At 38.0% G+C, this 25524-nt stretch overlaps 1 protein-coding gene across 2 annotated transcripts in view; it reads left to right on the top strand.

Annotated features, from left to right (window-relative positions):
* snx29 (sorting nexin 29) overlaps positions 1 to 25524 on the top strand; it is a 146268-nt gene that overhangs the window by 90792 nt on the left and 29952 nt on the right. For both annotated transcript variants that reach the window (XM_036573094.1, XM_036573095.1), the window contains exons 16-18: positions 2385 to 2501; positions 11244 to 11299; positions 12681 to 12762. In XM_036573094.1, coding sequence (XP_036428987.1) covers positions 2385 to 2501; positions 11244 to 11299; positions 12681 to 12762 — 255 coding nt within the window. The remainder of the gene's footprint in view (positions 1 to 2384; positions 2502 to 11243; positions 11300 to 12680; positions 12763 to 25524) is intronic.

The following is a 25524-nucleotide window of genomic DNA, read 5'->3' as shown; positions in this document are numbered from 1 at the left end:
ATGGATTGATAATCAGGTTTTGGTGCTTTTTAGGAGGTTTGTTGTATAATAATGTGTGTAAACACTGTTTTTGTTACCTCATCTGTTGGTCTTTAGTCTGTTTAATTTAAATGTCAGGCAAATGCCATGCGATTTCTTTTTCTGTTTCGCTTTAATTTGAAGGAAATGAGCTGACTTAGCCTGTCATTTAAGTATTCATCAGCTAAACCATGTCCTTTAATTTGGAGCCTGATACCACTGATTTTGTGATTTTTGGCTTTCAAATTAGCCTGCACCTGCTTTCTGCATTACAGCAGAACCTATGAAAACACTTCTGAAATACGGTGAGCCCAGTAATCGGAACAAACATGTCAAAATTGACATAATTCATCTGTCAGACGAGGCGTTGCTTTCCCAAATGTACATTGACATATGATTTCCATAAGCAAATGAATGCTGGCTGTGGTTGCCAGACAGGGACCTGTTTTCCTGTCTCTGTCACTTTTGTGGTGTGACAGCTGATGAGTGGGCTGGCAGCAGTGGAACCTGCTTTAAAAAGGAGCTCCTTCCACCCCAACCAAATACATACACCTGCTAGACGTGTACCAGCTCACTCAAACACATAAATATAACTTGGGAAAAAATGGCCTGGCATAACTGCATGGTACCCTGATTTAGTTAAAGGTCAAGTGAAATCAAAATTTATTCATATAGCACTTTTTAAAACAGGCAATGTCACAAAGCAGCTTTACAGAAAAATCTGGGTCCAAGGCCCCATGAGCAAGCCAGTGGCGACAGTGGCAAGGAAAAACTCCCTAGGAGCAAAAGGAAGAAACATTGAGAGGAACCAAGACTCAAAAGGGGAACCCATCCTCCTTTGGTCGACACCGGATACCAAAACAATAACAAGCTATATGAACAGTGAAAAAGGTTTTTACCATTAATATAGCATATTAAACAACAGATGAGTGGAAAAGAAGGTGAAGCAATGGCTATCATTAAATAATTTGAATCTGTGCATACAGCAGTATCATCAGGGAGGGTCAGTGGCATGCAGGTGAGGTCTGCACAGCGTTGTCCAGTAGGAAGCTTGATGGTGGTCTAACAGGTCCAGAAGGCAAGCAAGCAGTGGGCATCCGATTAAGGCAGATGAAGCAACAGCATCAAACCGCACAGGATGGGCAGTTGTTCAGCTTGGCAAAGAAACACACAGACAGTTAGTTCTGTTAAAAGAGACTGAGTACAGTACACAGTTTTAACAGACTGCAGCAGTAACTCTGGCACATGTATGAAATGCTCAGTACAAAAGGCGGTTCTCATGGAAAACTGAATTTCTCTGCTTTTTTGAAAGAGTGTAAAGCACAATGGAAACATTGTTGAAGTTTCAAAACTGTTGACTCCTCAGTCCGTATATGGAAGTCATGTTGCAGAAACCATTTTGAATTTGCTGCGGTTGTGATGTCACAACCATGGATTTATGTATGACTGTCCATTCAACCTACAGCCTATGATGAAGAGATAAAAGCAGTCAATGACAGAGTTACTGCAACGGTAGACATGGGGGCAAATTATTAAAATGATTTAAAGTATCATTGCAGCCTTCCAGATAATCTAGACATTTAAAGAGGAAGTTTTTTTCGACTTCACTGAGGATTTCAGTCTGAACTTAACAGTTTAGTCTGCACATTTCAGTTGCTTTTTGAAATAGGCACAAAAAATGTCAGAACAGATGTCATTTACATATTATCAGCTTGTTTAATTCTAAAGGAATAATGAGAGATACAATAAACTAAAAATGGAAAATGGACTCGTGAAATGAATATGGCCCTTCAGTCCTGTGTATAGGCCTGTCACATTGATTATCACAGTTATTTGAGATGATTGCAATTATTTGAGCTGGCTGCAGTAATTTTACACAGCTGTTAGATTTCATCGTATTATGCTGCAACAAGCAAAATGTAAATTAAGTGCATGGGGTTGAGACAAATAAATGTAATTAAAAGAATGCAGAAAATGCAGTCATTAATGCACATCAAGTAAACTTCTAACTTCTAAATTGGTGCTCTAACAAGTTTAGAGGGCAGTGTACGTAATGTCCTTGAATTTGGAGCCTAATGCCATAGTGATTGTGTGGTTTCTGGCTTTCAAATTGGCCTGCACTTGCTTTCTGCATTACAGTAGAACATATTAAAACACCTCTGAAGTTTGGTGAGCCCAGTAGTTGGAACGAACATGTCAAAATTGACATAATTCATCTGTCAGAAGAGGTGTTGCCTCCCCAAATGTATGTTGACATTGCATTTATGATTGTGACAGCCCTACCTGTGTCTTTAGTGTCTCAGATGGGGTGTGTCTGAGGGTCATGAGGTATGGGGTTTGAGAAATGTAATTTGTGTATATTTTAGGTGGCTGAGATGCATGGAGAGCTGATCGAGTTTAATGAGAGGCTGTATTGTTCACTCATGGCTAAAGACAACCTGATTGGCCAGATGAGACAAGAGCTCATCGACCTTCGAGGCCCAGTGAGTACATGCACGTACACACACCTACATCTTAGTATTTGTTTGATGATTTAGGTATTCCAATAAAGTGTATGTAGTTTTGAAAGAAAAAAAATATATTTTTTTTAATTCATTTGTGACTGTGCATGTGTAACTGCATCATGTCAGGACACAAGCAGCTGATTGCTTCTCAGAGTGTGTAACCACCTGCCTCAAATAGGGCCACACAGAAACATGAGGAAATTGAGGGTAAACTGCACCTACTGGGCTATGGATAAGGGTGTCATTGGGGGCATCAAAAAGAAATGCAAAAATTAGAACTAAGAACAGAGTACACGTCAACAAACATATGGTGAAACTGTCAAAGTGTATTAAGTGTGCTTCCAACCCTATATACAAAAAAACTATAGGGTTGTCCTTAGAGGAAACAGTTCCACCCACTTGCTGCAGTAATCCACTATCAGCAGCAGATGTTCATTTTGGCAAGGACTTTTTGGCAAAAGGCCCATTAGTTTAATGCCTAACATATACCCTGGCTTGACTACTGGTGTAGATTGCATGAAGCCAGCAGGTTTAGAAATTCAGGCTTGTACTTTTGGCAGGTTTCATGCTCTTTGCAGTAGTTCCACCCATCCTTCCTGATTGTTGGCCAATATGCCATGTCCAAGAGTCGCATCAAGGTTTTCATCCTCCATAGATGTCCACACAAAGAACTGTCATGAGCATACTGTAAAATGGTCTTTTGCTGTGACTTGACAGGCTATGACTTGACAGGTGGTTACCACTCCTTCTTCAGGTTCGGGTGTGATACGGGACAGGGTGTCTGGTACTACATTGCACTTTCCCTTCCTATACTGGACTGTAAAATCAAATCCCTGCAAGTGGATTGCCCACCTGCTCAATCTTGAAGAGGGTTTAGGTTGGTTAAAAATCCAAGAAAGAACAGTATGATCTGTAACCACTTCAAAGTGTCGCCCTTCCAAGAACACTCTCCACTTCTCAACAGCTCATATCACTGCAAGACACTCCTTTCCTGAAGTGGAGTAATTCAGTTCTGCACCTTGCAAAAGCCTGGAGGCATATGCACTTACACGTTCTTGTCCTTCTACTTCTTGAAGGAGTACCGCTATCAGACTTTTGTTGCTTGCGTCAACCTGCACTTTAAAGCCCTTGGTAAAGTCAGGTCGCTTCAAGATTGGTGATGAGATCAAGGCCTGCTTGATGTGTTGAAAGGCTTTTTGGCACTCGTCAGTCCACATCCATGTGGTACATTTCTTCCTCAGAGCGTTCAAGCAGGCTGCTTTGTCAGCAAACTGTTGACTTAAGTGATGGTAAAAGCCCGCCATCCTCAAGAACATCTGTATTTCCTTCACAGACCGAGGCTCAGGCTCTTCACTGCTTTCTCCTTGTCGTGCTCTGTTTGGATATCCATACTGGATACTACATATCCCAAAAAAAATGAGCTCCCGTTGCAGGAGGTTACACCTCTTGAGGTTGAAAGTGAGTCCAGCCTCATGAAGACAATGGAACACATACTCCTGGGTGTTGTAAGTGCTGTACCACTGAGGTGGAATATACGACTATGTTGTCTATGTAAACAAGGCAGCAGTGACCTTTTAACCTCCTCAGAACAGATTCCTTAAGTCTTTGAAAAGTAGCAGCAGCATTTTTGAGTCCAAAATGGAAGGGCAGTAAATTCCAACAATCCACAGCAGGTGGTAAAGGCAGTTTTCTGGATGCTCCGTGGTTCCAGTCCTACCTGCCAAATATCTACTTTTTAAATCTAAGCTGCTGAACACAATAGCTCTATAGAGGGACTCCTGAATGCCCTGAATCTGAGGTGTAGGGTAACCATCTAGATGGGTTTTTGTGTTCAGTCTCCTGTAGTCAACACAGAATCTCATACCTCCATCCTTTTTTGGCACCAACACCCCTAGGGATGCCCATGGAGACGTTGAAGGTCTTATAATCTATCTCTATCATGACATCGATCTCTTTCTTAATAAGCTCCTGTTTGTCAATGGAGACTCGGTATGGATGCTGTCACACAGGTAACTCATCCATAGTGGTAATGCAGCGAGTCACAGCAGTGGTATTTCCTAGGTGTGTGGTGCAGACTGATGCCCAACTGATCAAAAGCTGATGAAACCTCTGCCTGACATGGGTACCTGCATCAGCTCCATCCACCAGGTTTTTGATTTAGTTCAGCAACTTTGGATCTTCAAGTGGGATGATGTCCTGGGCCAGGTACAGGTGTATTTTTGCTTTGTCATTTGGCCCCACCTGCTTCTCTGCTAAGAAAGAGAAAGAATCCTTCAATGTGGGCCTTCCACCAATCCTTGGCTGTACCAGACAGAGCTGATGTGAGTCCTGCAAGAATTTCGGTATCACTTAGGGGCTGGACTGCCAGAAACTCTTCACATTTCTCAATGAAGGCAACTGGATCCATTTCCTCACAAAGACCTCCACACCTAGGGAAGTCAATCTTGACAGGTGGTTTGGTGTGCATTCCACTTACACTGTCCATGAGATGATCATTCTGTCTATTTCTTTCCCCTTTCTTCTCTGTTGCTCTGGAGAACCGAGTGGAAGTGAAATTGCAGGCCTGAAATCTCTTCTCAAGTTGCACATCATTCCTTTAGAAACAGTCCACAACTGATCTTTTGAGCTCCTATATCTCCAGATCCATCTCTTTCTTAAGTCGCTCACACCACTTCTCCACGTAATATCCCAGTTGATTCTCCAGATCTTTACTACTCTCCTCAAAACTGTTTCTCAGCACCTGCAACTGTCCTCTCCATTTCTTGATTTGTAGGGTCACGACGAAGCAGCGCTTCTCCAGCATCCCTGGTAGTCTTTTTTCCACTGGAGAACAAAATAGTGGTCAGTATCCTTCCAACCTTAAGGAAGATTGTCCACAGGAGGGGGAAGAGGGGGAAGCTAGTTTTGTTGGTTATCTAAACTCTCGCCAGATACTGATATCTCCTGCTCATCATCTAAGCAGATTTATAGCTGTCTTAGGGTGTCAGTGATGTCATTCATGGATCTTTGAGTCACAAATGGACCAGCAGTGAAGTCTAAAGGGGGTGAGGATCCATCTATTGCCTCTGACCATTTACTTGCAGCCATCATTACACAGTGTTTGTGTTCTGTGAGAACAGGCTAATTAAAATGAGACAACAAAAAAGGTAGGAGGTATTTTCTATATCAGGAGAAACTGCAGGTTCCCGTGGGCGCCACCACTATGTATCCGCCTACCTAAAATAGGGCCACACAGAAACGTAAGGAAATTAAGGAGAAAGGTGAAGCTGTTATCCAGAGTTTCTTCCTGAAGTTTTTAGTGTAACTTTCAGCTGAGTACATTGGAGGGTAATCCTTACACCAGCATTAGAATGATGGGTGATATATAGTCTCCTCTTAATAACACATTAATCATTGCAGTGAGCAAAACAAACAGAAACAACAATGGAGGATTTAACCAAACAAAGCCTGGAGTTAGCATAGCATGCTAACAGCTACATCAAACCCCAAAACCATACATTTCCTAATAGTTTCATGAAAATGGTTCACAGACAGTGAAAGCATAGCATAGAAACACAAATAATCAAAGCAGAGGGTGCATGTGTTGTCCAAACAACTCCCCTGTTTCACTACCCCTTTGTTTACTGTACCTACCTTAAAGATTCAATATATAGAACTGAACTACAAAGTGAATTGTAACTTTAAATACTGAGCTTCCTTGAGGGGAGGTTTGGAAATAGTTAAGCTAACACATACACAAACACACATAAAAGCATTTGTTTAGTTGTATTTATTCTAATGTTAGTGTGTTTTTTAGTGATGCATTGATACAATTTTTTCAGTACAAATACTAAAAAAGTGGGCTAAAATGATTGATGTTGCATCTGCTTTGATCAATATTTGCGTCAATATTTTTATTTTATTTATAAGGGGGAACGTTTGCAATAAAACTGTAGGAATTAGTAATAACTTTTTTAAATAAATTTGAGAGCACTTTATTTTGTTTTTCCTCATCTTTCCTGAATATTTGACTGTAAACTTTTTGAGTACAAGTACTTAAATGGCAAACCTCATTTCCAAAAAAAAAATTATATTTGTTCTCTTGAACCTTTATTAACTACTTTTAATGTTTTGGCATGATTGTATTTTTCAAATATAAACAAATGTTGAATTTGATGCCTCCTGTCTGGAGAGAGGCAAAACATGGGTAAAAAGTTTATAAAATATTTGTTACACTGTGTTGAAACATTCCAACGTGAATTGCTAACAGATGAGGGGATCATGATTGGGGTATCCACCAATGGCTAAGTCTTTGCAACCAAAATTGGGTTGTGGCTCAAACAGTTCAAAAAGAACATTTCTAAACACAAGATTGCAAAGAATTTAGATATTTTGCCATCTACTGCACTAATATTGTGAAAAGATTCATGAAATCTGTGTAGGGCAAGGCTGGATACCACAAGTGTAGATGACTTTCAAGCACCCAGACAGCATTGCATGAGAAACTGTCATGCTACTGTGCTTAAATATAGCCAGATGGGTGTGGGAGTATTTCAGACAACCGTCACTTGCATTATATTTTCTTGTTAAAAATTAGGATTATCAATCGGAGTCTGGCCTCTGAACCTCAACCTTAATTTTTCAAAAAGGTTACTACTCATTTTCTCTCATTCTAATATAAATTTATTACTCTTTATAATTTATACCGTTTACACATTTAATGCAGAAATAGCGCGAGATTGGACTAAACTTCATGCCCTTGCAAATATTGTGAATTTGGGTTGAATTTGTGTGAATTTATGATTGCAGATTCCTCAAGGGACTCATTGGAACACTAAACAAATTCGTAAAATTGTGATAAAGAAAATTATAGAGACCCTGTAAACAAACAACAGGTAGCTGACTGAATATCAGCCTATTAAGCCATTAACTAAAAGTATTAATTTATTTTTTATGATATGTTTGGTTTGAGTACTTGACAACTGTTTTTCTGGTGTATTTTGTCTGTTTTACCTTAAAACCTCAGAAAAATTAAATATTGATATGAATAATGTACAGCAAAATGTCTTTAAGCGTATTTTTGCCATATCGCCCACACTTGACTACTGCAGTTACACACACACATGCACACACACACACACACACACACACACACACACACAAACACAAAAAGAATTACAGCACTACAGCATTGCTTGTAGGCCATGAGCGATTAAGGATGAAGGGATTAGTGCAATAGCAGGTAAATATATCAGTTTATTGAGCTTTTCTCCATCCAAATGTGGCTTTTCATAATGTGAAGTAATCTTTAATTATTTGGACCAATATTATAGTAAATTATGGGTCTTCCTTATTTTTAGACCAATGATGTGAGAAGACAGAAGCATCTCAGGGACTGACAGGCTAGTCTTTACCAGCCTGATGCCACAAAATTCCTAAAAACTTTACCTTTGTGCTTATGTATTTCATTACTTGCACTTTGACTACATTCAGAAAAAAATGCAAAGGTTGATGTTAGGGCGGAACTATATATCGTTAATCATGATCGCAGTATTGGCCTTTGCACAACTCATATTGCATAGTGCTGCAATATGCAAATGACAAGGCCTGTCACTATGAATTGTACACTGTATGTCCAAAAGTATGCAGGCACCCCTTCTAATTAGTAAGATCAGGTACTTTAAGGCGCACCCATTGCTGACATAGGTGTTCAGCTGTGCACACCCAGTTTGTATTATGTCCATAGAAAAGCACTGCTAATATAATGAGCAGCTGCACGTGAGCCTAAATCACCACGCCCGATGCCAAGCATCAGCTAGGCGGGTATTAAGTCCCCCAGCATTGGGCTGTGAAGCAGTGGAACTGTGTTTTCCGAAGTGATGGAGCACCATTCAACATTTTGGGATGAATTGGAGTGGTGTTGGTGATCTAGAGCTAATTATCCAACATTAGTACCTAACCTTACTATTGCTCTTGTGGCTGAATACAATCAAATCCTCAAGAAATGTACATATAGTGTAAAGCCTTCCCACTAGAGTAAATGTTGTCAGTGTAACTGCAAATTAATATTTGTTTCATTGGTATTTATTTGGACTTTTTGAACATGACCTGTCTTATTTGTATTTATTCTGATCCATATTATCAGCTAATATAAATGATCTCTGTGCTCTAATCACCTTTATCCCTTGGGTGTAACGATCTTTGGTGTGTTACCAGAAAATAATCAGTTCATAGGAACAAACAGGAATATTTTAAATGTGTTTCTAGCTGAATGTAGCTTACCGACATCACCGAAAAACAGATTGGAAGCTTGGTGCACTGTGAATCCATGTCCCTTCTGTCTTCTTTCTTTTTGGCTAAAGCTCTTTTATGTACTTCTTTACATCTCTTTGACGTTTTAACCTGCCATGGCTATCAAGAATAGTTAGCACACCCAAAAGCCATATTTACGTACTGTTTTCTCCACCTTTTTGTATGTGTAATCATCTTCACAATTATCCTTTGTAAGTTAACCCCAAAATGCCCACGTACTGCTTGTATAGTCTGCTCCACTGCACATGCTAATTAGCACTTGATATTTGGAATTTTACCAAAAGAACATGCTGTATTAGTTATTGACTGATTATTTTACAATTAATATATTAATATAATTAATACAGAGTTTAAAATAAATAAAAATGGGCTTAATTGATCAATAACAAATCAAATCAAAGATTCCAAACACTTTACTGGCCTTTAAGAAACTTCATAAAATATAAAAGACTTACTATTTATCTTTATATAAATTGTTATATATTTATTATTGTGTATCTTTATATAAACATATATAAATATAAAAACACTATGGATAAAAGTTGCATATAAATTAGTGTTTCAGTCAACCACAGTTTTTTACTTTAAGAATGTGTTTATACTTGTATTTCAGTTCTCTTGGTCCAGACCAAAGCAGAAAATGATACACAGTTGTATTTTAATTCTGGTTCCCTTTAGCTTTCACACTGACATACTTAACATTGAACCAAAAGATGTAAACAAAAGTCATACAGGTAAAAAGTCACAACTGATTGGCCAGATTTTATGACGTACAATATCCGTCAAATCCTGTTCTCTGTTCTATCAGGTTGGTTTTATTTTTGTCTTCTTTTGTCTGTCTTGTAATGTTTGAGCAATAAGGCATAAGATTCAATGCAGAGTGAAAGCAAAGCAGAGTGAAATCCCTGTAACAGCCTCAAGTGGCTGACTGCTTTTACAAAACTGAGAAATCTTGGTGTCTTAATATGTAATATAATTTGTGTGCAGTCAAATTTGTACATTGAATATTTTATAATGACCTCAGCTTCGTTTTAAAACAGAAACTCTTTGTTCTATAATTACCGATTTAGAGTTTATGAATGAATAATAAAACCCATGAACACGTTAAAATGATGTTATTAAGTTATTAAGAGAGGAGATGACCGTTTATTCTGACTTATTCTGACTGGTTCATTCAGATATCTTTGGTCCATATACATGAAACAAATTTCACCAGAGTTCGTTTTGAAGTGAACTGAGACCGACCTGCTTAGGGATTCTCGGTCTGCTTACTTGGTGTATCAGATTCGGATGATGGCGTTCTCACTTGCTGCAACAAACTACACTAACAATCACACCAGGTTTTGTTTTAATCAAACGAAACCTGCCAAGTCTGAACAAACCCTAAAAGATGAAAAGAAAAAATTGAAATTTGACCAGAGACTTTTACCAGTCTTAGGCTACGTTTACCCAGCAGGTAAAAGGCTACGTTTACATAGCAGGTAAAAGGCTACGTTTACACAGCAGGTAAAAGTGGCCCAAATCCAATCTTTTTTCTCAAATGTGACACAGATGTGTCATCTGTGTGGCAGTGTGAACAGCAAAAAACACACTGAATCTGACATTTTCGATTCCGATTTGAGACGCTTTCATATGTGGTACTGAAATCCAATACGTATCCGATCTGCGGCAATACGACTCAGTCATGCGACTTTTACGTCAGTACAACTCGACATTCGTCATAATTTCTGCTTAGACTCATAAACATTTGATGTTTCTGTAGCAAAAAATAGAAGAGACTTACCGCAGCCGCTCCGTGCTCGAAGAGGTTTCGAACGAAACGGCCGAACGCAGCCGGAGGAGACCGAGGCTGCAGCGTCAGAGAACAGTTTAAAGAATCCGAGGACACGAACCAAAGAAGCGAATTCGGCGAACTCGAACACACTGTGGGTGATGAGCCCATGATTGTTTACTTCTGGACGAGCCGTGGCTTTTGTGCATGCGGGTCGCTTTAGGAGCATGATCTGTTCAGACTAATGTCGCATACAGGTCACATTTAAAAGATAATCTGAACAGCCAAACAAAAAAATCGGATTTGTTGAGAAAATAAGATTTGGGCCACTTTTACCTGCTGTGTAAACGTGGCCTTAGATTGTATGAGATTTTTTCTGTGGGGATTTAGAGGCATCAGATCATTCACATGACTCAAAAAATGTAAATCATTTTGGATAAAAATAATGCAGACCAATCTTTAACCACATCAAAGATTAATTAATTTATGAATATATTTGCAAGGCAAATTGCAATCATAATATGTAGCAGTGTCATTTCAACATGGAATTTGCAGCCCTGGTAAAGTTATATAACACAATATAAAATATAGAAAAAGCTTGATTGAAAACAAAATCTCAAATGAACGGTATCACTTGTTCTGCTTTCTGTTCTATAAAGGTGCCCGGGGACCTAAGCCAAACCTCTGATGATCCGAGCCTGTCTGACTTTGAGACGTAAGTACCCTCTGCTTTCTTTTCTGTGGTGTATTCTTGATAGTGTATTTCTTTTTGCCTGACAGGTGGGTGCTATACAATGTGAGTGGTTTTGCTCCCTTTCAAAATCGCCACTAGAGCCAATAGGGTGATTTGTGTCATACTAAGTTGAAGTGAACAGTCTAAGAATAGATGGGCTGAATGCTTTTGCTCTGTGGAATGCAGCTGTAAACTTTCAGGTATTATATCCACCAATCTTTAATCGTTAAAACATAAGATTGTTTTTTTCTTTCTAGTCTATTGTCTGTTGACTATGGTTAAAAGAGAAAATGCATGTGGAAGTGCAGACAGTTCTCCTGGCTCTTAAAGCGATGGTTCAGTGAAAAATCAAAAGCACAAAAGACTTGTTTGGTGTCTGAAGTTTGCTTTTTTTTTTAGGTTTACACTGAAGCTCCAAGGCTAATGTTACTAACAAGTAATGGAAGATTATGTACATCAAATAGTATCAGGCAAACTATATGCCTGAAGAATCTCACACTTGCCTTACCTAAGATTTAGCTTTGCAGCAGACTTTTGGTAATTTTTATAGCATATATAAATAACGGTGATACAGTGTTGTAGTTTGTCATGATTTAGGCAGTCAGTTTTCACAGTGCAAACTGGTAGCAATACACTTCTATTACTTGTTAGCTACATTAGCTTCACAGCTTCAGGGCAAAACTTAAGCATTGCAGGCACAAAACATATTTTGGCTGATTGACTACCAGAGTAACGGGAAAATTGTGTAAATTTGATTGTTCGCCAAACTATTGGCTATAACGTCCATGATACAAATATAAGATAATCTTTGGTTTCTAACATTATTATAGCTAAGAGCTCGTAAATTTTGTTTTAGGAGATACCAACATGTAGTGTAATTAAGTGTTAAGTGGTTGGCTGTTGGTAAGTCCATTCATTGTACAATTGTATGGATTACATTACATTAAAATGCCGACATTCTGAAAATGTATACTGTGACGTGCCACATGTCGCGCTGCCACGCTCGCAGATAACAGAGACGCTCATTCTTGTTGATACTGCTGATGCTGTAGCTGTTATTAGTGTAGTTGTGTTGTTTTCAGCAAACTGTGTTTGAGGGGGGTGGCCTTTGTAGTGTAACTAGTCGTCAGAAGTATCTGTCCTCCTCGTAAATTGTGTCCACTGATGTTACCCCTTCCTGTGTTACATGTTGGGTTAGCACTGGTCATTTTTTGCTGCCTGTTAAAGTGCCTGTTCAAAAAGCACAATGTTTTCCATATCTTCTTCTACGCAAATACTACAATATGGTAAGTATTGTATAAGGATGATGAATAATGTCACTGGTGCACTTGTCTTAAATACTGTTCTCTGTGTTTTTCCTTAGAGCTCATCGTGCTCTTGTCAACGTATGGATACCTTCGGTATTCCTGCAAGGCCGTGCTGCCAATGCCTACCATGTCTACCAGGTAATATATCATTACTGAATCCATTTATCTGAGTGCTGAGTGCTGTAATTCTCTCCTCGCTGCATGCAGACAAGACACATCTCATTCATAACCACCCACTGTAGAGTAGAAATCTTCTGCACCCACATGCGCACTGTTTTGCTCTTTCAAGATGCTTTATTCGCCTGTTTTGTCAGATGTGTTGTACATACTATATGCTGCCTGAACCCCTTTCTTTATGTTTGGCTGATTCTGTAAATAAGCTATGTCATGCTTAATGGAAAGATGAGTGGAGTGATATGATGGTGCCCTATAAGAATGATCAGATAACAGGGCTCCCAGTGACTAAGATGGTCACAGTTGCCACCACTATTATTAATTCGCGAGTAATAAAATTAATTAACTCGCCAGTGGCAACACGTAGCAATTTTGGATTATTATAATTTTTTTTGTTAACTATTTATTTCTATTGTTCTGTATTTGTTAATGTTATTGTTCATGCATTTGTTTTACCATTTTTCATCTTAAAATGTAACTGATAGTCTTTAGTGTCCACCTATCAGAAACGCCTTCATGCTTGTGGGATTTCGACCAGAGCGGCAAAACATGACAAGCAAAGCAGCTAAGCCAAGATGAGCTTTTTTACTGTTAACCTCAGTGTGGAGAAAATGGCAAAGCGAAAAATAACAAATTTTTTCACATAATCACCATCTCTGTCGGACTGTAACATCTGCTCAACCCCTAATCTGCTTAACCTCCCAAATCGTGTTAATGAAAAGTAGCAGACTGGATGGGTTTGAGAATCAGGCACAGTGGAAGTCAGAGATACTTAAATGGGAATTCCACTGATTTTTCAAAATTTCTGTACAATTCAGTGTTTCAGATATAAAGAGTCATTGTTTTAATGTGAAATGGTTCTTTTGCAGAGAACTTACAGACTGGTGTCTTTACAGTGATGGTGACAGAAGCCAGGACTTCAGGAGTTTTTGTGTAACATTGATGACGGTAAAATAGTGGTAAATCAGAAAATTCTTTAGGGACTATTTTGCCTTAGAACACTCTTCATGTATCCGTCCACCATGAATGGATTAAAATGAATTGATTAAAACACGGTTAAACCAAAACTTTATCACAAATTTACTGTAAAACAATGTCTCAGACATCAGGCAGTATATTCATAACCATTTCATATAAGACTTTTTTGGGAGGAAGCTTTCAGAGACTTTTAACTCCTCTGATGTCTGGTTTATATCATCATCACTGCGTACAATTCTGACTCTGTAAGTCTCTCTAGAACAAAGCGTTTCATACCAAACCACTCTGCATGATGATGTTGACATGTTAACCATTTAATTATGCAGAAATCGGTGGATTTGCCTTTTAAATAACAGAGCTGACCTGAGTTGTGTTGAAAAGCTTTATTTGTTTGCATATTATTATTATTTGGCACTTAAAAAAAGCTATTGGCGCCTGTTTTTTTTTTTCTTTTAGGAGCCAGTGGCTCCTTAAGCTATTTTTTTTTTTTATCTGAAGCCCTGGATAATAGAGCATTACTGTTGTAGCAGTGTCTCATCTTGCAGTCTTTAAATCTCGTGATTAAAAACAGGTAGTTTTCAAACATGATTCTAAACATGGGTGAGCTATGTTTAATACTATTGTAAAATACTTGAAATACTCCTGTGAATACTTTTTCAGTGTCCAATAAATGACTGATCACATGGCTTATGGGGTTTGTCCTGCCTGCGCAGCTTCAACAAAACTGTGTTCTCCTACAGTCTGTGTACGAGTCAGACAGTGAAAGCTAACAACCGAGCGAAAGTAAGCTTGCAAACATGACTGAGCTAGCACTGTCTAATTGTTGTCCGCTTCATTAAGACATTGCCATATAAAAGCTGGAAAATGGATTTTTTTTTGTGAATGGACACAGCGGGCATAGTCTACAACACCACCTGTAATTGTAAATCTTGTTTTATTCATTCACTCACACCGCCACTTGAGTGGCGTAGCAGGCTGGGAGTGTTGGACAGAGGACTGTCAATCAAGCATGCTCATTAGAGCACTGGGCCACACCTAGATGCTTCTCAGATAGGTCTGGTCAGTGGTTTTGAAGCCACATTTTATATTTCTGTCTTTTTTTGGTTCAAACTCACTGTATGTTTAATATAATGCTCAGTTTTAGTATCATGCTAAACTAGAACTAGATTCTACGCAGCTTGTTCCCCTCATTCTGTCTTAATTTTATCCTGAGCCAAACATTGTAATGGATCCCTATTGAAACAGGTCTGTTGTTTGCACAGCACATGATTGATGGCAAACGTTTTCCATTGTTTTAGATTTAACCCAGTTATCCCTGAGGCTTCTATTTCCAGACATGACAAATGAGGCCAGGATGCCTTGTTCCCACTAATGGCAATGGTGTGCTCCTGTATTTGGGAACATACCAGTATTTAATTTTTCACTGATCGGTGGAAGTATCTGTGTTTGCGTGCATGAACAACATGCAGAGATTAGGTAGCATTTTTACTTGCTGTCAGAAAGTAGCAATGATGATTTTCTTATTCAGTGCACTAAACAGGAGTGTTGCATATTAAGGCCTAAAGTCTATAATACCTAAAATCTTACATTTAGCCTCTCAACAGCAGTCTAGCACATTGCACGGCTATAGCGGCATGGTTGAACCCAAAAAAGGGCCACCTTGTTACCCTGTCAGGTCTGTCAAGATTGCTCTGTTAGGCCTAAATAAGACTTAATTTAAATTTTTTTTAATTAAAAATTAATATAATTAGTAGTGCTTCGCTAATCAGAATTAGCGATAAAAGGGGAATTTCATTGATTTTTCAGAATGATTGCATAATTAAATTATGATCTAAACAAAATCTTTCAGATTAGTTTGATATGAAATGCATTCTAGAGAAACTTAACAAGTCAGAATTGTCATAGCAATGGTGATAAGAACCAGATATCTGAAGCATGTAATTTTTCTAAAACCCTGTTTATAATAATTTATAATAGTATAATTACTATTATCAACATTTCAATAAAAAACTCAGAAGACACATTTAGCTTACCTGGTCGTTTTAGGTAAAATAGCATTGTAGACATTATGACGTGGTTCCTGTCACCACCAAGTAAAATCTGTGTTGGTAAGTTTCTCTGTGGTGCGCTGTTTTACATAAAGCCACTCTGAATGACTTTGTTTACATGTCAGCAAGTGAATTCAGAATGCAGAAAATGTAAAATACAGGTGGAACTCCCTTAACCTGTTAAATGCTATTACAGAGAAATTGAGAGAGAGAGACAGACAGACAGGCAAGCCCGAGGACAGGCATTTTCACTAGCATTATAGGACATCACCACCACTGCTGAAAATTACAGTTGCTCTGAATCTTGACAATACTCTGTTTCTATCTTTTGTTCATTTGGTCCAGTGCAGATATTAAGTTATTTTGGGAAATGCTCTATTTGACTCCTATTTGGTGAAACCTTTCAGTGAAACCTTTAGGCAGTAGTACTGACTGGCTCTGATTGTGTAGAGGATAAAGCTCTTTGAACCCTTTCTGGATAGTCTTTATTTTTTAGATGTCACTTATTGCCTAGCAAGTCGGAAATACCGTCCTTTGCAAAAACTTTTTTACTGGACTATCAGATGTTTTGACAGGGTTATCTCTTTCTCCTTGGGGCGTTGTTCCACTCTTGTTTTGGCGAGGCAGAAGTGTTTCTTTTATCTGCATTGCTGCTAGCTCACTCACTAGCAGCTGACTAGCCTTTTATTCTTCAGGCATGGAAGTCTGTGCTGCCTGAGAAAAAAACTTGTGCCTGACATTTGTTACAGTTCTCTTCAATCAAAAGCTCCATTTTCTGCTGAGGTTTATAGGCTCATACTAGAAAAATATATTATTTCCCTTTGCAATGATTCATGATATACTTCTGTAAACCTGAGCTTAATCCCAATCTTGAATAAAGAATATGATGATAATGATGAAGATGACAATTAGATTACTATTCTTTTAGAAACGATTAAATGCATCATGAAATCTACAATTTCACCATGATTTGATTTGATTTCAAATATTGCTTTATTTTGAAATCCCATTGTAGATGCTTATGTTGTCCGGTACCTTTACTTCAACCCAAAACCTAACCTTCATCCCTAGTCCTAACCTAACCCTGGTGCTAATCCTAACATGTTGAAAATCAGCTGTTTCTCTCCAGACAGATAAACTAGATGGGGTTTAGTGGGAGTGGTTTGCTTATTTTGGTACAGTTTAAAATAATTATAAATACACTTAGTAAACGAATGTGACAAGAGGAAGTATTCACACAGCAGTGGATAGTAGACAGTACATATTTTTGTATTTTATGTTTGAAGTTGACTGAGAAGCTAAATACACATCATGTATTGAATAAAATTAAAATCAATTTTATTATTGTTATTTTATTTAATTCTAATGAAATGGATGCAGTTGTGTGGCCACTTCTGGATCATTGCATCATGCTGCATTGATGCATTTTTATACCCCTTTTAACCTGTATCTCTTCTACCCCCAGTATCTGAGCAGTCTTGTTGGCTGGCTAGGTCTTCTCAGGTGTCCCCCTGTGAGCTTCTGTCTCTGCATATTGATTGGCTAGAAGCCCTAGCCACACACAAAGAAAACATAATAAATGGAAAATAGATGCCTTACATGCTGAGTCTCATTAAACTTGGCTTTCCAGTATTGTGTCAATGACACCTTGATGCACTGGTTTCGTGTAGCTTGCTGTGTTCTTCTCTGTTGGTGCCTTTCTATGTGGCTTGGTGTCATACTTAGTGATCAACATAAGATTTCTGAGGTCAATATTATAGCCCCTCAGGGAAGGGAACTTAAGAGCTGTGTCTTTGGTTGTCTTGGGAAAATGAAGCAACACTTATGAAAGGTGTGCTTATTCTGAAGTCAGTTATCTTGTGAGGACCCAGACTGGAGGCTGCAGTCTGTTCTTCTTGGGGATGGCTGGCTGGAATTCCTGATGGCTGGCCAGTCAGAACTGACTCAAGACTTGACCAAAAAAAATGTTTTTTGCAAATTCATATGGAATATTTCCCACCTGAAGAATTTCCCCCAATTAAATTATGCCTCACAAAACAAGATCTGGGTGGCTTTGCAATGCCTATAGAGAGAACATAACTGTTCTTCAGGGTGATTACTGCTGCTTTGTTTCGCTGTGAAAATTTTTCACTTTTTCCCTTTCTTGTCACATAATGAAAAAATATAACCGCTGCTGCAAAAACTTGCTTGTGCTTATGGAATTTCCTGGGGAAAGAATTATTAAAAAGAGGTTGTAAAGAGTCAAAGAAATGCTCACATTGAAGCTATGCCACAGAGGCTGTTTTCAGTGGCCTTCTTTTGCTTTTCTGGTGTGTGATTGGCAGCAGAAATGCCAAAGTGTGGTTTCTATTGAAGATGAAGTGACCAGAGTACTCGTTCTTGATGTTGAAAGTGTCAGTTTGCCTCTGTAAAATATCCTCTGTGAATCTGTCTCTGCAGATTTATTATGAAATTTCAGAGCTGGTCAGGTGCTGGAGCTTTTATCAGTCACCATGCAGCCTGGGACCAACTAACTTGACTCAAATCATTCATTAACTTTATTGGCTGGTGAGTTTACACTGTGTGGTGCCTAAAATGTAAACGCTTTTGCTTGTGAACTCGTTGTTGACAGTTTACGGAGCACTATATAAACCTGAAGTGACCCCCTCAAGTCCTAGAGGGCCACAGCTCTTCAGAGTTTAGCAGGGATGACCAGATCCAATCAGAAAGATCAGTGTCGGAGCCAGTCCTGGCAAATTTTATCAGATCATTATTTTCTGTACTACCTGATCAAATTCTGATTCTCTGTTAAGGCCCACTGCACTCTATTTACATCATGGTCATAGAGGTGATGTAGACAGTGTATTATTCAGAACTTGCAGTACTCAGGTGCGTTTTTGAATTAACAATATCTGCAGTTTAGAATTAACAATGTCTGTTTTTAGAATTAACAATGTCTGCAGGGTTGACATTTTATTTAAAGGTAGAAAATGAAAACAGCCTGATGGCCACTTGTAATATCTGCAGTGCCAGTGTTCAACCTGGTCAAATTAGTGGCACATAAAATGTGAGTGCATTGCTATTACAGACTTAGTGGTAACAGGGTGCTCAAAATAGAATCACTTGAAATATGACAGTAATGTACATGAGGCGCTATAAAATTCCAAAAATGTAACCCAAAAAACAATAGTGTATTAGTTTAGGGTGGCACATGATGTATATCGGTAAAGTGAATTTGCTGGAATTTGCGGTCTGTCATATCTCACCTATGCTAGGTTGGTTTTACTAACTGTAATGTACTTGAGTTGTCCAGCTGTATACAAATGCGGTTGTCTTTTCAGAGCTAGTAGTTGTATTATGCTCTCACTTTTGTCAGGCACAAAAATATAGCCCTGGAAGTGGCTGACAAGCAAGCAAGACACAGATGGACCGAGAGATGCAGTGCCAAGCTAGCACATCAGCTTTTATTTGTTAAAAATTACTGTCATTTACTGATATCAAACCTGAAGAGGAGAGAACACAGGTTTACCCGATTGCTATTCCCACATTTCACTCGCATATGTGGATAGTTCTGCTTCGTTCTCTGATTAAAGTTGTAAACAGTAGGCAGCTTTCATATGAGGTGGAGGCGGGGCCGTACACAATGTGCGTATTGACCGCATAGAGCTGAACAGCTCTGGGTAGATCACACTACAGCCTACTAGCCATTTTTTATGTGCTCTAACAAGGGAAGAACAGTGAACTGAAATGTTTTATGGTTGACAGCAGAAACTATAATGGCTGACTAAAGGGATTTAATACATGTCAAAAACAAAGATGCACTGTAGACTCGAATAACCTCTTTTACTCGAATATCAACCTCAGAAATGACGGAAATGTACTTTTCTAAGATATAGTCATTTCTTACGAGTGTATTTTAGTAAGGTTTAAGCTAGCTTAATGAACACAAAGCATAAAGTCTCTTTTCCTACTCATGTGGCTTCTTGTTAAAATATGTCTCAACACTCATCTTTTAAGTGAATATTAAATGAATCAGTAGTGTAACTGCATGAAAATTTAATGAAAATAGTTGACACTATCAAAAGTTAACGCATTAAGCACAAACTCATATACACAGGCGTTTGCAGACGCACAGTGTACATGACTAAACATGCGTAAAAAGGTAACTGACGTACAATAAAAAAAAGCTTGATTAACCTCTTTAGAGATGGGTTACTTCTGATTGGCAACCACTGAAAATCATTTTTATCTGAGAATTGCTATAACATTACTTTGTCAGTCATTTGTCCAATAGGGCTAAACAGCAGTAGCACAAAGGAAGCAAACATATGAGCACATTTGTAAACATTTTTTTAGCAATCAAAACCTCAATACCTCAGTCATTCAAAAACTAAGGGAAAAGTTGTTGTTTTCTACATGAGGTAAATTATTTTCTGCTCAGTGAATGAAAAGCATGTTGGCCTGTCAAGGTAGCTCTGAGAACACAGAATTAACTTTTCTAACTTTCATGTTCACCCTAACTGTACTAAGTTACATCAGACTTTTAGTCTTATCTATGATACAGTAAGGTACTTGTGCTTGGTTGTACACTTAGCAAAGTAAAATAATACACAATAGTAAGACATATCACTGATGGAGCTGCCAGATTATTAGGCATCTTGTCTGCAACTTTTACATGCTAGCTAACTATTTCTACAAGTGCTTTTTATTCTCTCACTTCTTCTTCTCTCTCTCACTCTGCTGCTGTCTGCTACACTCTCTGTCACTCGTCCCCTCCCCTGACCCGAACTGCCTTCAGGTAGCAGTCAGAACAATAGCACATTTTTTTCTAAACGAATTAATAAAAACGTTTTTAAACCGGTCGGACAAATACTTTGGCGAGTGTCCGTATACCTTGGTGCACTGCAAAAGTATAATCTATGTATAGGAAACACTGCATTAAATTGAATCCAGATATTGACAGATACTTAATTCTGATTAAGGGCAAATAGTTGATTGAGACATTCCTAGAGTGTTTCCCCTGCTCTAAAACCCCTGATTCAGCTTGTCAGAGAAGGATGTGGCTGGTGAGATTTGTCTTCATTGTGGTGGACAAGACAGGTGAGTTTTAGTATACAGTTTTCAGCCGTGTCTCTATGCAGTGCATTGGAACAGGTTGTGGCAGCCAATACAGCATTCAGAATTCAGAGTCTTTCTAAATGAATTATTGCATTTGATTAGCAAACCAGCTGAGCCCAACGTCTCACAACTCAGCAAAGTCTTGTTAGACTAATGAGATTTTATAATGCTTGGTTTTTCTCCTTCTCTCCTTTTATTTGAATTCGGAATATTTCCCATTTCTTATGATTAGTGTGCCTAGGCAGGAAAATGTGTGTTTATTAATGTGTGTCTGCATGGGGGCCAGAGAGAGAGCTTTCCCTCTGCATAGTTATTAAGTAAGTTCACGGTTAATTATTTCTGTACTGATGTCATTGAATATGCACATATAAAGTCACATCTATTGAATTGTATAAATCTGTGTAAATGTGGGTAGCTGCATAATTCATGTCTTCTTCATCCCCAGAGAGGACACTGGAGGATGTAGAAGTGCCTTTAATATCAATATCACTGCCTCTATTCACTTGCCAGTGAAAGCAGATCATGACCGTTTTGTTCACTTCAACACATGAAAACAGATGAAACAGCCTATGCATTTACAGGCAGTACATGATGCACTTCTGATTATGTGAAAATGGTGAAAATTGTGATGTCCTGTTGCTTAGTATGATAATGATTATGATTGCAGTCAAATCATTCCTGAGTTATTATTAATCGCAAAGCATTTTGCATGTGAACATTTAAAATTGCCCGCCAGCTATTGCATAATGTTCAGCGCTTTTGATTGACATCTTGCACAGACAACTTTTAAAGATAATTAGATCATTGATTTAGGACTGCAGTTGATGAGAAGAAGCATAAAATGTGAGCTTAAAGTTTAAATTGATTACTCAATTAAACCTGATTACTTAAAAAATCATTAATTATCCATCTGCGTTCTCAGTGAATCAGCAGTGATTATTTAGCAATTTGCATGATGATACTGCATATTTTATTCTCCTACTCCATTTTGGACATACCTATTTATAATGTGTTTTTTCCATGCTCTCTTTATATATATATTTTTTTTTATTTTTAAAGGCTTCATGATTTATCTTTTTCAAACAAAGTATTTTATACTATTTTTTAAAACTCTGATTATGCAGTTTATCTGCAAAATTATTAAAGATTTAGTTCATTTGTCCATAATATAATCGATAGTGACAGTCTTTAGCTCTATGTGTGTTTTTGCTGGAAGTTGGCATCTATTTGAATGCAAATCTTTCATTGTTAAACTCTTTCCTGAGCAGTGAAGGTGATACTAAAGAAAGTGATACTAAATGAAATAATAGGGGAGACTTTGTTAACTCTCCAGGAGGAGACACAGACAGGGTGTGAGTGTGTTTAACCTTTTAAACTGGTGCTTGTTACAAAGCTTGGCTGATCTCCTAATCATCCTCATTACAGTGTCTGAGCGGCCTGCACTCGCACTCATTCATGGATGAGAAAACTGCAGCTCACTGGCACTAAAATCTCACTGACAACTGCACAGGCTGAGGGGAAGAAACAAATACTCATGCTTAGATTTTTACTCTTTTCTTTCCTTTTATCATCTGTTCTTTTGTAGCTTCTCTTCTCTGTTTCTCTTTTATGTTCTGTCTTTTCTGTCTTCTCCTTTTCCATATTCTGTTCTTTTTCTTTACTTTCTTCCTCTATTATCTGTTCTTTTGTTTTTGCACCTCATTTTCTCCCTTTCTCTTCTGTATTGTTTTCTTTTCTCCTCTCCTTTTCTGTTTTCTTTGTCATCTTTTTCTCACATTTTCTCTTCTATCTTCTGTTCTTTTCTGTCTTTTGTTCTTTTCTGCCTTCTCTTCTGCACACTGGCAGTAAATATTCTGCTTATTTTTGGATTAATTAATACCCTTACAGACATGCAGCCATCAGCATGCATGACAGGAGGAATCTGCACACAGTCACACACTACTCCCAAATACAGTCAATTTAGAGAGAACCTCCTCTGGGGTGCAAATCAATTTCTGATTATATTTCAGTCTGCTGTGTTACCTGTGGAAAGCTGAGTGGCCTCTGTATAAAGTTCCATCCACTGTTATTTCACTGTTGGCTGTTTTCAAAAGCTAATGACAAATGTCTAGCTACATTTCTCATTATAGCTGATATCAGAATTTGTTGTTTGTGTGTATGTTTGTTGTTTGTCCTTTTCTGCTTCTTTCTCTTTCCAACAGCAGACTGATATGATGCTGTATTTGTTGCATAACGTTCTAAATGATTTAGGGTTTTATAACTCAGTTCATTAAGCAGTGTGTGAGTCCTGTCTATCAAACCTCAGCACCTTCTGCAGAATAGGGAGTGTGAAAGGCATTTTCCAAAAATTGTTTGGTCAAATAAGGGTCCCAGCAGAGGTGAGAGCATCAGAGCTCACTGCAGAGCTACTGAAAACCAGACAGCCCACGATAAGCATCCTGTGCACACAGCTGCTCCACAAGGCCAAAACAAGCAGCTACTGTCAGATTTCTATATTGTCTTTCAGATATATGTGGTTGCTGTTTGTCTCACACACTCTCAGTAAGTCTCTGTATCCACTCTGTGTCTTTTACACATGCTTAACTGTGTAGTTCTGTATAGGCTGCTGTATAGGTGATTGTACTATTAGGCTGCTTTCAAATGGCATATTCTGCAAAAAATCTTCACACAGTTTTTAAGTAGTAAATCTCAAACTGACATGTAGTTTCTCACACTGTTGTATATCTAATTGGGCAGAAACGCAGAAATATTCAGATTTTAAAGTGTCTGTGACTACTAGTTTTAGCTTCCATTACCTGTTGGCTACATTAGCCTTGCATCTCCAGTCCAAAACTAAAGAAACAAACTTTGCACATCTAGGCTGATCAATTACATTTGGCATGTGTGAATTTGATTCTTTGCCAAATCTTTTCAAGATAGATTGGATTGATGTTAAAGACTTTTGATGGTTGTTTCTGATCAATAAATACATAAATAGCAGCATGTATGATATGACATCTGTTTACTTTCACGGAGTGTTCTCTGTGTAAGCTGTCTAAATAAATCTGAATGTTGTCTCTCTTCGCATGCCTCCAAACAGGCCTCTTGGTTATGATAATGACGCGTGCAGTCATTTGACTTTTCTTAACAGTCTACTGTTTCTTTTTCTCTCAAGAATGACCCCTGGTCATATGATCGGGTCAAAATCCAGCATAGATACTAAACTATGGTAGCTGAGAAGAAATGAACTGCAAACGCAGAAGACACTTTCATAAAAATGGCAACATATATACTGCATTTTACGAATTCTCTGCAAAATAATAAAGGACGCTGCAAATTCGTACACACACTGCAAATTCAGAGAACGCTTTCATCAAAATGATGACAGCAGCACTACATGTCATAAAACGGGCTGCAGGTACATAAAACACATACAACTTCAGAAACACTGGAAAGCCAGTCACAACACAACAGAAATGTTTCCGGTGGACACTCAAGGGTGATGGACACATTAAAACTTTTAAATTCTATGCAGCATAAACATTCACCAGTAAAAGTAGGTTAACTTTTGTTTAGTACATGACTATTACTGTATCACAATGGGAATTAGCTGTAGACTGTAACTGTACAATTTCAAATAGTAATTAATATTTAGATATGACTGACTACTTTAGTACAGGTATGACATATCAGATAACTAACTAGCCAGCCCAGTTACCCATCACCTTAACGAGCTCTGTGAGTCTCTGTGGTCTTATCAACTTCTGTTAGCTATTTTCCATCACAGATATTCCATCCCCTTTGAGAGTGCTGTGTTGTGGCTCAATTCTTTTGTGTTGTGACTGGCTTTGCATTTCTTAAGTTGTATGTGTTTTCTGTATTTACTGCATGTTTGTAAAATGTAGTTCAGGTGTAGTCATGTCGATTAAAATGTTTTCTGTATTTGCAACGCATATGTGAAACATATGCTCAGGTTTAATGATGTTGACGGAAATATTTTTCATTGTACTGTGCATAGGGTCTTTTTGGCCCTACATAAAGTTGTACATATCTGACAAGTCTCCACTAAGTTCTTAGTTAATGCAAATTCAAATATTGAAAAGAACAATGTGTACACATTTACATTTTTAATATTTAATTGAATGAAATTGAATCACTATGGCCTTTCCTTTTTTGCATTCCTTTTGTAATAATTCCTTAAGTTGTGGCAACCATTAACATTTGTTGGCTTACAAATCAGTCAAGACGTTTCAGCGTCTATCTCAGAATCTCAGTGAACTGGAGCTGTGGATGTTAAAGCATCTTTGTATTATCAGAAATACTGAATACTAAACCAGAGCACACAGCATTTAATATTTAATTAGTGTTTATTTAGTAAGTTATATTATCAAAGGCAATAATGTCATGTGAGTGATGTTAGTCATCCTTTTCTAATTAGGCCATGTTGTAGCTTCTTTGAGCTGTTTATGTGGTTGGCATTGGTTTCACCTTAGTTAAACCTGCTTGGGGGTTTTCATTTAGTAATAACTTAGTAAACACTTATGTTGTAACCTGCCTACATTTGAACTCATGTATAGGTGGTGCACTGGACCCTTTTCTCTTGAAAATACCCTGACTACTACTC

This window comes from Colossoma macropomum, unplaced genomic scaffold (genome assembly GCF_904425465.1).
Source record: "Colossoma macropomum unplaced genomic scaffold, Colossoma_macropomum, whole genome shotgun sequence".
In the NCBI taxonomy this organism is placed as follows: Eukaryota; Metazoa; Chordata; class Actinopteri; order Characiformes; family Serrasalmidae; genus Colossoma; species Colossoma macropomum.
This window is presented reverse-complemented; position numbering and strand designations above follow the sequence as displayed.